The 13,172-nt window shown below is 35.4% G+C and overlaps 3 protein-coding genes across 3 annotated transcripts; 1 reads left to right on the plus strand and 2 right to left on the minus strand.

The window, feature by feature from the left end:
• The first annotated feature begins 2,695 nt into the window (after positions 1–2,695).
• LOC108861055 (delta-9 desaturase-like 1 protein) lies at positions 2,696–4,175 on the plus strand. Its single transcript, XM_018634888.2, has 5 exons — positions 2,696–3,062; positions 3,144–3,284; positions 3,377–3,517; positions 3,642–3,748; positions 3,833–4,175. The coding sequence occupies exons 1-5, from the start codon at positions 2,751–2,753 to the stop codon at positions 4,023–4,025; spliced, it is 894 nt and encodes a 297-aa protein (XP_018490390.1). The 5' UTR covers positions 2,696–2,750; the 3' UTR covers positions 4,026–4,175.
• On the minus strand, positions 4,109–6,050 carry LOC108861044 (F-box protein SKIP16-like). Its single transcript, XM_018634877.2, has 5 exons — positions 5,715–6,050; positions 4,890–5,600; positions 4,590–4,799; positions 4,385–4,491; positions 4,109–4,308 (listed from the first exon to the last, which is right to left on the minus strand). Exons 2-5 carry the CDS (start codon positions 5,565–5,567, stop codon positions 4,230–4,232), a joined length of 1,074 nt encoding a protein of 357 aa, XP_018490379.1. The 5' UTR covers positions 5,568–5,600; positions 5,715–6,050; the 3' UTR covers positions 4,109–4,229.
• Positions 6,051–12,326: 6,276 nt separating this feature from the next.
• Positions 12,327–12,961, minus strand: LOC108831886 (uncharacterized). The gene has a single exon (XM_018605391.2). It carries the CDS (start codon positions 12,878–12,880, stop codon positions 12,659–12,661), a length of 222 nt encoding a protein of 73 aa, XP_018460893.1. The 5' UTR covers positions 12,881–12,961; the 3' UTR covers positions 12,327–12,658.
• Positions 12,962–13,172: the final 211 nt, after the last annotated feature.

The raw sequence follows: 13,172 nt of genomic DNA on the forward strand, positions 1-13,172 counted from the left end.
GATGGAACTGGGATGAGGAACAGGAGCAGTGTGATACTGAGCTAAAATGGAACGATGATGATCTACCATGGGGAGAAGGTGACAGCGACGGAGAAGAGGAAGCTGGAGTTCCAGTGACTGCTGCTGAAGAAGAAGAACCACAAGCAACAGTCAGGGAGGGAAGAAGACAGACGAGACCTCCTAGCTATCTCAGAGACTATGTCACTGAAGATGAGGTTGTTGGTGAAAACGACGAAGTAAACATGGTGCAAATCAACTCTTCTGATCCTGCTACTTTTACAGAAGCTCAGAAATGCATCAACTGGAGAGAGGCGATGGATGCAGAAGTAGACTCGATTGAGAAGAACTGCACCTGGGAGCTATCAGACTTACCTCCTGGAGCAAAGTGCATTGGAGTAAAATGGATATACATGACAAAACTAAACGAGCTTGGAGAAGTAAGCAAGTACAAAGCTCGACTGGTGGCGAAGGGGTATGCACAGGAACATGGAGTTGATTACACAGAAGTCTATGCACCTGTTGCACGTATGGACACCATCAGAACTATTGTCTCAACTGCAGCTCGGAAAGGATGGGATATTTTTCAGCTCGATGTCAAGTCAGCCTTCCTTCACGGGATACTTGCAGAGGACGTATATGTTCAACAGCCAGAAGGGTACGAGGTTGAAGGTAAGGAAGAGAAGGTTTATAAGCTGCACAAAGCTTTATATGGGTTGAAACAAGCTCCACGAGCTTGGTTCAGTAGGATTGAGGAGTATTTTGACAAAGAAGGGTTCGAGAAGTCAGAAAATGAAGAAACTCTGTTCATCAAAAGGAGCAAGCGAGGTAATTTACTCATTGTTAGTGTATACGTTGATGACTTGATATACACTGGAGATGATGATACACTGATGAAAGAGTTTAAGCTATCCATGGAGAAAGAGTTTGATATGTCTGATCTTGGCAAGATGAGATACTTTCTAGGCATAGAAGTATTGCAGACAAATCAAGGAATTCATATGTCTCAGACGAAATACGCTATGGAGGTTTTGAGACGTTTTGAGATGGAAGATTGCAATGCAGTGCGCAATCCAATGGTGCCTGGAAGTAAAGTGGACATGGACGAGAATGGAGAAAGAATTGATGAAACTTTCTACAAACAGATCATAGGAAGCCTCATGTACATCACCACGACGAGACCAGACTTGCAGTTCACGGTTAGTCTGCTGAGTCGCTACATGTCTAGACCTACAAAGTTGCATCTTCAGGCTGTCAAGAGGGTTCTAAGATACTTAAAAGGCACGATGGATTATGGGATTTGGTACAAGAGAGGAGGAGCTGGAGAACTGTTGGTGTATACTGATAGTGATTTTGCAGGTGATATTGACAGTCGAAAGAGTACTTCTGGTTATGTGTTTCTTATGGATAATGCAGATGTGGCTTGGTTATCTAAGAAACAGCCGATTGTTACACTTTCCACGACAGAGGCTGAGTATGTTGCTGCTTCAGTTTGTGCCTGTCAAGCGATATGGTTCAAGAGGATCTTGAGAGAATTGGGGTATAACGTGGATGGGAGCACTGTTATATATTGTGACAATACCTCAACAATAAAGCTCTCAAAGAATCCTGTTTTTCATGGGAGGTGCAAGCACATAGGAGTTCGTTTTCATTTCTTGCGTGACATGGTGAAGGATGAAGAGATACAGTTGGAGCATTGTGGATCAGAAGAGCAAGTGGCTGATATTTTCACAAAACCACTGAAGCGAGAAACGTTTGAAAGATTGAGGGATCAACTTGAAATTTGCTCGGTAGCAGATAAGCTAAGTCTGGTTCACCAAGCATAGCTTAGGGAGGGTTTGTTGGAGCAAATTGGTCTTGAAGTGAAGATGACCGTTGGATTGGTTAGGAGGTTTTGGTTTAGTTAAAGTTGGTTTTGGTGTTTGGTTCTGTTTTGAGATAACAACGAGACCGATACTTCCGGCTCACGTTTGTTGATCTTTATCATTAGCGCAAGTTTAGTTTTATTCATGTTTATCTTCTTAGATTGTAAGGCTATATAAAGCCATGTTTTCTCATTGAATAAAGTAGGGTTTTTAGCATTCTAAACAAAGAGCTATCTTACGATTACATGATCAATCATTTTTAATAAAAATAAATTATTTTAAAAGTATCAAAACGTTTATATTTTTGAATCATCAAATTTTATATAAAACATCTTATATTATATATTATGAAATAGAAGGAACGAGTATTATTATTTGGTAGTAAAATAACAGCCCTGCTTATCTCATCTCAGATGTCTGATTTCTTCCTTTAAGCCGCATCACACGTATGAAATATTTTCCAGATTCTTAAACGTTAAGAGGCATCAAACTGCGTGTATTGTTATGACGTAAAAGCATTCGTAAAAATTATTCATTAAAATAGCTTAACAGTTGTCCAGGTTTATTCGTGTGCCTATTATGCTTAATTCTTAGTTCGCGGACTAACCAATCAATCGGGATCGCTACGCAAAATATTACTGAATATTAAAAAATAAGTAAACTTGTCGACCAAAAATGGCTTTGTTCTTCTCCTACATATCAAATCCAATTTGGAGGCAAATACGAGGTGAATAGACACGTTTATTATTTCGTTGTTAAGTAATGATGGTTACTCAAACCCACCGTTACGATTCTTCATATACACAGCATTCATATATATAATCAAACCTTTGCTCAATTAAACATATAACTCATCAAATCTCAAATACACAAACCCATTAGTTGTCGATGGGTCACACCAAGGAGGATGGCTCTGGCTCTAGCCGAAAAACAGCGCCTAAGGAAAAAAGAGCGTATTTTTTTAGAAAATGGACAAGCGTCGATGTAATGAGAGCTTCGAGTGTTGTGGCCGTGCATTTGCTGTGTGTCTTGGCTCCTTTTAACTACAAATGGGAAGCTCTCCTGTTCGGTTTTATTCTCGCTGCAGTGACTAACCTCAGCATAACGTTCTCGTACCACAGAAACTTGACTCACAAGAGCTTTAAGCTACCAAAATGGCTTGAATATCCATTCGCTTATTCTGCACTTTTCGCGCTTCAGGTATATATATTGATTAAATGAAATTAAACACAGCTAATATGCATCCTCAGTTTATTTGAAATATTATTTTTCTCTGGGCAGGGTCATCCAATAGATTGGGTGAGCACGCATAGGTTCCATCACCAATTCACAGATTCAGACCGTGACCCACATAGCCCTATCGAAGGATTCTGGTTCAGTCATGTCTTGTGGATATTCGACAGCAGTTACCTCAGAGAAAAGGTAACTCCCAACGTATTAAAATCTCTTACAAAACCAAATCAGTCTTGATTTATGATTAACTAGAACTACGTACGTCGTACATGTTGTAACAGTGTGGAGCACGTAACAACGTGATGGACTTGAAACAGCAATGGTTCTACAGGTTTCTACAAAAGACAATTGGTCTCCACATCATGACGTTTTGGACCCTCGTCTATTTATTGGGTGGTCTACCTTACCTAACTTGCGGCGTGGTAATAAAAAAGATTTCTTTGCTTCTTTTTTTTAGCTAAAGTCCTCCACATTTTTTCATAAATAATTTTGGTTTTAAAAACTGATTTCATACAAAAACATAATATCACTAATTTATTGTAACAGGGTGTTGGAGGAGCAATCGGTTACCACGGGACGTGGCTCATAAACTCAGCATGTCATATTTTGGGGTCGAGAGCTTGGAACACCAAGGACACATCTCGTAACATTTGGTATTTTATCAAAGAGATATGAACATCCTTGCGCATATAACTAACTAGAAACTGATTTTAAGTGTTTGTGGAAACGGTGTATAGGTGGCTAGCACCAGTGACGATGGGAGAAAGCTGGCACAACAACCACCATGCCTTCGAGGCCTCGGCTAGGCACGGACTGGAGTGGTATCAGTTAGACATAACTTGGTACCTTATTCGGTTCTTCCAGGCTCTCGGTTTAGCCACCGATGTCAAATTGCCTTCAGAAGCTCAGAAACGCAAATTGGCTTTTTAATCTCACCTCTAATTCTATCTATCTCATTTTCAACCTTATATTCACTCATCGCACTCTCTTGTTATTATGTAAAACATTTGACGATACAATGGTCTCATGAACTTGTAAAATTGGTAGATTCAAGCACTTAAATTAACTAAATAAAGTAAATTGCACGGTGTATGAAAAATAAAAGCTGAGCAACAAACCTTGAGGCAGATGAGTTTAGAAGATGTAGTCTGGTAATTTTAGAGGAAACTCTGCAACGTTGACTTCGAATTGATTCCCTTTCGGATCTTTCAAACTATATAAAATGAAAGAACCAAAGGTCAAGATTCTACTCTAGTTACAAGATAAATAACATAAGCGAGCATATATACCTTCCAGGGACAAAGGTGAAAAATCCCTCAACGGATAAATTACTTGTTGGAAATTGGAAAATACAACTGCAGAAAAACTCTTCTTCCTTGGCGTGTAAGAGCGGGTTCTAAAAAATACAACAAACCAAATTAGAAATAATTGCTCATATCCATTGTACTAGATGGAACATATATTAGCACAGGACTGGAAGAAGCAAAACTATACCTTAACTAGCACAACTTCTCCATCAACATCACCTATGACCGCATCATCAGCTCGGAGAACCCAATGTCTCGAATACATTTGCCAAGAGCTTTGGTGTCTCCTGTTAAAGGTGGGCATGAGAGACATCCGGATGGAACATGCATACGAGTATACCGGTGGCTTATCCAGATGATTTGATACTTCAGGCATAAACACAGAAGAAGCACGCACCTGCATTTATTTATTTTTATTTTATTTTTAACAATCTACAACCATGAATATATATCAGTAACTAAATTAAATAGAATGTTATTTCCTTACCTGCACACCATTAGTTACAGAGACAGAACACAAGGGAGGAATCTCCGGGAATAAACTGATACTTTTGACGTTATCCTGTTCACGGAGTACTTTAATAGCACCAGTTTGTAACCTCCTTCCATGTTCTTCTAACCATAGCAGCATGGCGTCCTGTTGCTGATCGCCGTTGATACAAACCAAAGACTCGGGAACACAAGGAAGCATTTGGTGAGAACTTTTGTTGTCGGTATATAGCTGTCCGTTTGTGCAATCAAGGAAAAACATCTTCTCCGAACTGGGAGCTGCTGAAACAGCCACAACGACAATGTTTTTGGAGATAGTATTATGATCGCCGGCCATGATATTAATTTTCTCCCTTATCACTTCCTTAATAGGTAGCAAGTAGACATTAACTTTATGCCAATACACAGAATAGCCACCAATAAGCCCTAGAGACCCCCCATCAGCAGCACCACCACTGGACGAGGAGGAAGAAAATTCTTGGCCATCGACGAAACGGTAGAGAAGCCTTGTGGCGAGAGGAAGTTGGACGTTGAGAGTAGTCTCCAATTCTTCAAGATCGTCCTCCGTGACACCTTTTCTAAGGGTAGCCTCTGCTTCAGGGAAGTTTAAGCTTAACCATTGTTTGAGATTGTCCCAACAACGTTTAACGCGTTTCACGAGACTCCAAGGATACATTATAAAGGACTCCCTCTATGAATAATATGCCGTCTGAAATGAAATAAGAATAATAGTGACACAACTTTTAGAGGAACAGAACCACAGTTATATATATATATATATCAAACCTAGAAAATGTGAAAAGGATAGTAAAAGAAATTTGACCTTGAAGGAAGGAGCAGAATCTCCATGGGGATGTAGAGGAGTAGAGATGTTGAGGTCAAGGGAACAGAAGGTGGACCAGAGAGATTCCTCGGAGGCGGAAACATGAAGGCGTTTGCTGACACAAGCAACTCTCGCTGTGTTCTCAGGACCGACTTTGGATAATATGATGTGGAGAACCAAATCTTCAGCATCCTCTAGACCCATGCCTTTGATATTTCTCTCAGTTGAGTTTGAAGGAGGCTGCGAATCAAAAGATGAAAATATGAAATACTTTTTATTTGTGGTGGAGTTTAAGAACTAGGGTCTTTTTGTCGGGCTAGGTTTTGCCGTGGTTGATGATGACTTTCTTAAACCAAGAAAAGAAGAAGTTTTTTGCATCTCAGAACCAAAAAAATAACCGATATAAACCGGAGCTGTCATTTAGTCACCAATGTATAAGTTATGGTAAAAACAAATCTATTTTACCTTACCTAACTTGCAGCGGTGGAAACCCCCTTGGTCCAATGGTTTGACTAAGGGTTCATGTAATGTTTTTACACCCGGAGGTCTGGGGTTCAAACTCCAGAAAATACCAAATTATGCAGCTTTGGAGAAACGGATTACAGGAGATCTTCAACTTGGTGCAGGGCGTACCATCGAACATGGATCTCATAGGACGGCTCGGAGATGTGCAGTCAGGCGTGTATTATCACAAGATGGTAGAATTGTCGGCTGTATAATCGTCTTTGTAATATTCTCATCATTGTAATAGCATAATTAATCGATAATAATCGATCCAGACGTTCAAAAAAAACTTGCAGCGTGGTAAAAACAATTTTATAAACTTTCTTTTTACGATTATATTTGTCGTCGTTAATTTTTGTTTTTTGCATCCCAAAACCAAAAAAGAACCGATATAAACCGGATCTATAATTTAGTCACCGATGTATTGTAAATTTTTCTTTGGTTCCCATCTTCCGGTTCTGTAGGTGTAAGGCGGAACGATCGAGTCATGTGGTTGATCAAGTTTCCAAGGTGCAAATGTCATGAATCCCAATTCCCAAGTAAAGCCAAGCCTCAAGAATATCTTGCAAGGCTCGAAGTAAAAGTTATACAGCCAATCAAAATTAAGAACGACTAGATTTTGATCCGCGCTTGGAAGCGCGGAATATTTTACGATGAAAAATTTCACTAATAATATAACAAATATTTTGGTAATTTTAAAGAGTGTATTTAGAATATTTTTGCATTTAAATCAGTGTTTTTTAATTCAACCCGATTGTGATTATACCGGTTAATCCGGAGATCTGACAATTCAATTTAGGTTTTTAAAATATTCATATTAAAAAAAAAAACATTAAAATCCGAGACTAACCGATTGAACTGTTGGATGACCGATATGTAATCTAATTTGATTTAAATTATAATAATTTCATAATTTGTAATCTTATAATCCAAATTTTAAAGTTTATTATTTTGCAATTTATGAAATTATGACGTTTCTACAAAATTTTAAAGAAAAAATGATAGATATAAAATAACTAAGATTAATTATTGTATTGTTTGGAAACACTGATAGTAGTATAAAAAATATATTGTTTGGAAACATTGATAGTAGTATAAAGAAATCCCCTATATATTAAAGGAGAAACATTTTTAAGGCTTTCCTTAAACGGTTTTCACCAGAATGCATGAGAATGCTCCATTCCACGTGTCACTCTGTGAGCGATTTGAAGAAAAACGCAACATTTAATGCTTAACTTTCTTTTCTTTTTTGCTTAGAAAAAAAACCAATGCACGTCTTATTTTTCTCGGTGAGATTTCTTTGTTTCTATTTCACGTCTCTTTGTCTCTTTGAAACACTACTTCAACGTAAACATACGTATCTGGCTTTAATTTTAGTTGTCAAAGTTACTAAGCGAGGAGGAAGAGACGGTGTAAATATGAGGAGGCGCGAGGATGTAAAGGAACAAGCATTGTTCATGGCGAACATAACCCAAAGCGAGATGTGCTCTTCTGAGTTCCCTTATGCATTGCCATACGGTATTGCATTAGAGAATGGATAGGAGAGGAAGCTTGATTCAACGTTAGCATACGCTATGCAAGCGTTGAAGGTTGGAGCAGAGTCTGATCTTCAATAACACAAGGGAAGCTGTCACATTTGAACGGATTTTCCCGAAGTGGATGCAGCGCTTAACGGTGGCTCTTCGAGTACTTGAAACCTAAACACGGATCTAAGGCTCGGACTCAGCTTTGGGGCATCCTCAGGGACGCAATACTTCAACGGTGGTTACGGGTATTCTGTTGTAGATCCGGCGGCAGATAATACGGTTGCGGTGGCGGAGGAGGAGGAAGAAGAGAACGAGTGTAGCAGCGTAGGGAGCTTCTACGTTAAATGAACATGGAGGGAGTTCCAATTGGGAGAAAGATCGATCTCATGTCTCTTAATGGCTACCATGAGTTAATCAGAACCCTAGATTTCATGTTCACCGCATCCATCCTCTGTAAGTATATGTATAAATACATATAGAAAAGATGTTTATATATCTAAAGTTTTCTAATTATTCACTATTTTTTTCTTTCTTTTAAGCCGCTTTGAAATCGTTTCCTCATTAAAAGAATAGATTGATAAATTGACAGAACTAGAATACTTGCGCCAGTTACTATTTCATAGGATTTTTTTTTGTTTATTTGCCAGAGTTATTATCTCATCATAGGTTAAAGTTTATGATGAAAACTGATAGCAATTCAAACATCAAAATTGAAACTAAACTGGATGATGGTTGGGGATGTTCCGTGGGAGTACGTAGTCTTGTTCCTCCATTGACATTATTATTTCCTTATTTAGATTGTTCTTTAGAAACTAAACAGTTGTATATTTGGGGTTTTTGTCGACTGAAGATTTCAAGAGCTTACCACTACTGATGTTTAAGTCTACTTGTGTTATATTAAAAGTAATGCCAAAAAAGGTTTTGTCTTGTGTAAATCTATCGTCAGTTATTTATTAAACTATTTCTTGTTTTTCATTTACGATGAAAGTACATACATTTTGAACTCACACTGAAGATTCTCCTCGGTAATACCAAGTACCAACCAAGAAAAGTATAGAAGAATATTTGAAAAAACAAAATCAATTAGAAACAAACCAAACTTGGTTCGAAATAATGTTTCAGCCGGTCGAAATCACACATCACTGAATTTAATATTTGGTTTGATTGGTTCACTTGAACTATCTTGATCTAAAGTTCAATTTTCATAACATAATTTTCAAGAACGTCTGCGGGTGTATATATTCAGCACAGCAAATATAACACTCTATACACGATTTGTTTGTGAGAGTAAATTAATAAGGTGAATTCACCATATAAGAAGATTACCACCTGATGATCCACGACAAACTTAGATATATTAATAAGTTCATAATAATCAAATAAGTCGATGTGTGGTTTGGATGTTACATATTTTTTTCTTTTTAATCATTTTGGAAAATCATTTTTAGATATTATTAAAAAGTTAGAAAAGGGGTGCATGTTTTTGTCGAATTGGTGAATTTTGATTCGGTGACTATATATCTATATAATCCAAACCATATAATGAAGTCAAAATGATTGATGTAAAGAAAACGAAGTCAAAATGATTTAGTCTAAACCAAAGTACAAAATTGATTTAGTCTAAACCAATTTGACATATATTTATAATTGTCTTTTTGAAATGCATGTTAATAATATTAAAAAAATATTTAGTTAATTAATTTGATGATTTTTAGCTTGAGTAGGAAGTTTATATAAGTTACTAAATCATATTCAAATAGAAAATGAATATAGAAGATATTAAATGTAGTCGGTTGAGTAAGGTAATACAAAATTTGCCTATGAAATTTAGGCAAATTTACTAAAGAATTATAAATTATTAAACTCAATAAAAACAAATTTCTATGAATATAAATATACAATTTTATATTATGTCTAACATATATGAAAGTTCAAACAAGACAAATAATATTAGATTATCTTATATAAAATACATAATCTTAAAATGTCTCCAAAATTGTTTGTACAAACAATACAAATAATATTGGATGTCCTTTTTCTTAAACAATTATTTAGATTTTATTTGATTTTGCAAGCATTTAGAAATTAAAAATAAAACCATTGGTTCGACATAAGAACCATAAAAAATCATATTACATGAAACCAAACAAATATAATAATTTTAGGTATCACCGAAAATTGAAAAATCTCGATCATTTCAACCGGATAAAACAAAATAACTATGGATTTAGAATGTTATTTATATTTTAGTAGGTTAGAAAAAATAACGTAATACAGAACGAGTATCCAAATTAAACAGACATAATCTCTTTTTATCTCAAAAAGTAGGGCTGGGAAAAATATTTGGAACTGAAGAACCGACCCGAAAATCAGGGTCCTGAACTCGATCAGACCCGGGATAAATAACCGAATGGATCCTAAACGATGTTTCCGAAGAACCGGTATTCAACCCGATCCGAGCCGAGAACCGAATGAGTATCTGAAGATATCCAAAATGTAAATATATATTTAAAAATATTGTTTACAATTTATATATAATTATTTCAAAAATTAAAATTATGATTAAAAATAAATATATTAATGATTTTTGTGTATTTTTGGATAAAATATGATAGTTTGGATAGAAATACTCAAAAACAGTGTCTAATGAGTAATTTTAGTTATTTTTTTGGTTTTTTGGGTAGTTTGGATACAAAATATCCTAACCGAATCGGGTAATATAGTTACTTTGGGTACTATTATCCAAACATGTTTTAGATACTTTAGTTATTCGGTTATTTTCAGGATTTTTACATCAAAATCGAACTCACCGAACACGGAAGAACCCGACTCGAAGCCGACAGAGAATTTTTTAATACCTGAACGGAAATTAATTTTCAAACTCAAAAAACCCGATATTCGAAAGAACTAACCCGTACCCAACGGATACCCAAGTGCCTATACCTATTAAAAAGATAACAAAATCAATAATCTCATTCTGTGTAAGGCACGGGTTATTACCTAGTAAATATATTGTTTGGAAACATGGATAATAGTATAAAGAAAAAAATATTAAAGATTTAACGTAGGTTTAACTATAAAGTATAAAAGTGTATTTAATTTATAAACTTACAAAATAAATGTTAAGTCCAACGTAATGTTTATGTTTTAATAACATAGATTTGCTTGAGTGTATTAATGCGGGGCACGTGCTATATATCTGTTTCGAGGAAAGAGCCGTTGTCAAATGCAAACCGTGTCATAGTAACTCGTTTGATCAAATTCATAAGTTCGTTTTTAATCAAATGTAGAACATTTCTTCCTTTTTTATGTAGCTGGTGTAGTCAAAGTCAAATATCATATATTCATATACATAAGAGTAAGATAGTGAGAAAAAAAACACAAAAGTCAAGCCATGACTGATGAGGTGTTAGCCCAAAAACTCTATATAAATATCATTAATAAAACCCCATGCAAACTAAACTGCCATACAAAAAAATTTACGTATCCGATCATTTTCTAGTCTAATACTATGGTTTAACTGTTTAAGTGTTTGATTAAGGTACTGACTGGTTTTTCCGCTACCACCCGCAAACGCAGCTTTTGCGGTTCATAGCGGTTGTTGACGTTTCGAAACAATCATAGAAAACGCTACAAATCGTTTCAAACCGCTCAGAACCTCTTAAAATCAAAAGCTGGTTCCAGCTAGCGTTTACGGTTGCGGACGGTTGCGGAAGGGTAAAATTTTTTTCTTTAAAAACAGAATAAATAAAAATAATACTAAAAATATCCAATAAAAATGTTCAATTGAAATAATAGAAATTGTAAAATGTATTCATATTATATTTCAATTTATATTATAAAAATTCAAAACTAAAATATTTTCTATAAATTTTTAAAATTGAATAATATGATTTTATAAATATAAATTTTATATTTATCATATTTTTATGATTTTTAATATTTTTATAATTATATAAAATGTAAATATTGTTAAATTATTATTTAACAGATGTTGCGTTGGTAGTTTACCAGTCATAAGAGTCCCGCAAACGCAACAATTTCTAACAGCTATACCAGTCGTACAAATCTCTAAAAAACGCTTAAAATCGCAACCACCCGCATCCGCAAACTCCCGCAACCGCAACCGCAACCGCTGCGGTTACATCAGTCAGATCCTAACTATGATAAAATCGCAACGAAAAGAAGGAAATATATATTGTGATTTAAATTAAAAATGTTAGGGTCGAGATTTTATACGAAAGGGCCGAGAGTTCTATCTATAAATTTATTAATTTTTTTTTTTTAACTGAAATCTTCCTCTATTTATCTTTAAATTTAGATATCAAAGCCAAGTCAAAATAAACAACTGAGCTAACTCAGTTCTTTTTTTTAAAAAAAACAACAACTATGCTAAGAGCTATCTCGTACGTCAAATGTAATTATCACAATTATGATGATCATCAGACATTACCCGGGCATACGTTTTATGATGATCATCAGACATATGCCTAAAAATAAAAGATAAATATTATTATAAACCAAAATGGTTATACTTATACATGTTTAAAGTTCAAAAAGAAAAGAATAACTAATCTCATCAACTAGCTTTTGCAGCTTTTTGAGGTTGATGAATACATACATTTGCTTTGTAGTTGCTAACTGCTTTAGATATATAACCAATACACAAAACTATTGTTGTGTTTATTACATACATGTTTAAAGTTCAAAACAAATAAAAGAATAACTAATCTCATCAACTAGCTTTTGCAGCTTTTTGTAGTTAATGAGGAAAAAAAACATACATTTGCTTTTGTAGTTGCTAACTGCTTTAAATACAGAACCAACACACAAAACTATTGTTGTGTTTATTACATTATAATTACCTTATATTAATTAGAAAAAAAATGAAATAACTAGGATGTATAATCATTACTAACGTGACGGCCCACGGCACGAACCTCCCTGTTTCGGAATGTGGGTACATCCGTTTCGATCTGACGGAGGCACCGGACCTCTTTGCAGGAACTGGAACACGTATTGAATCTCACCGCTGGTTCGCAACGGCCTAGCCGCTTCCACTTGTGTGGTGCCCAAGAAAATCACCAAGAATCCAAGCAGAATCGCTCCAAGTATCATTTTTCTCTTCATCATCATTTCTCTCTTGTTTCTTTGTATATTTAAGTAATAATTTCTTCTTCTTCTTTTTGTCTTGGCACGTAAAAGTTGTTGTATGGCTTTTACTCCCTGTTTGTTTTGTATCATATTTAGTTCGATAATGACCTATATATAAGGTTTCCGAGAATGGTGTTGGTTGATTGGTAAACTGGTAGCTTTGTGTGACTTTGGGGGCTTTTGGTCGTTCTTAGATATTCTCGTGGCTTGACTTTTACCGGGAAAGACTTGGTTTTCAACATTTGAACTTAAACAATAGGAATTGATCAAACAA

This window comes from Raphanus sativus, chromosome 1 (assembly GCF_000801105.2).
Source record: "Raphanus sativus cultivar WK10039 chromosome 1, ASM80110v3, whole genome shotgun sequence".
Classification (NCBI taxonomy): Eukaryota; Viridiplantae; Streptophyta; class Magnoliopsida; order Brassicales; family Brassicaceae; genus Raphanus; species Raphanus sativus.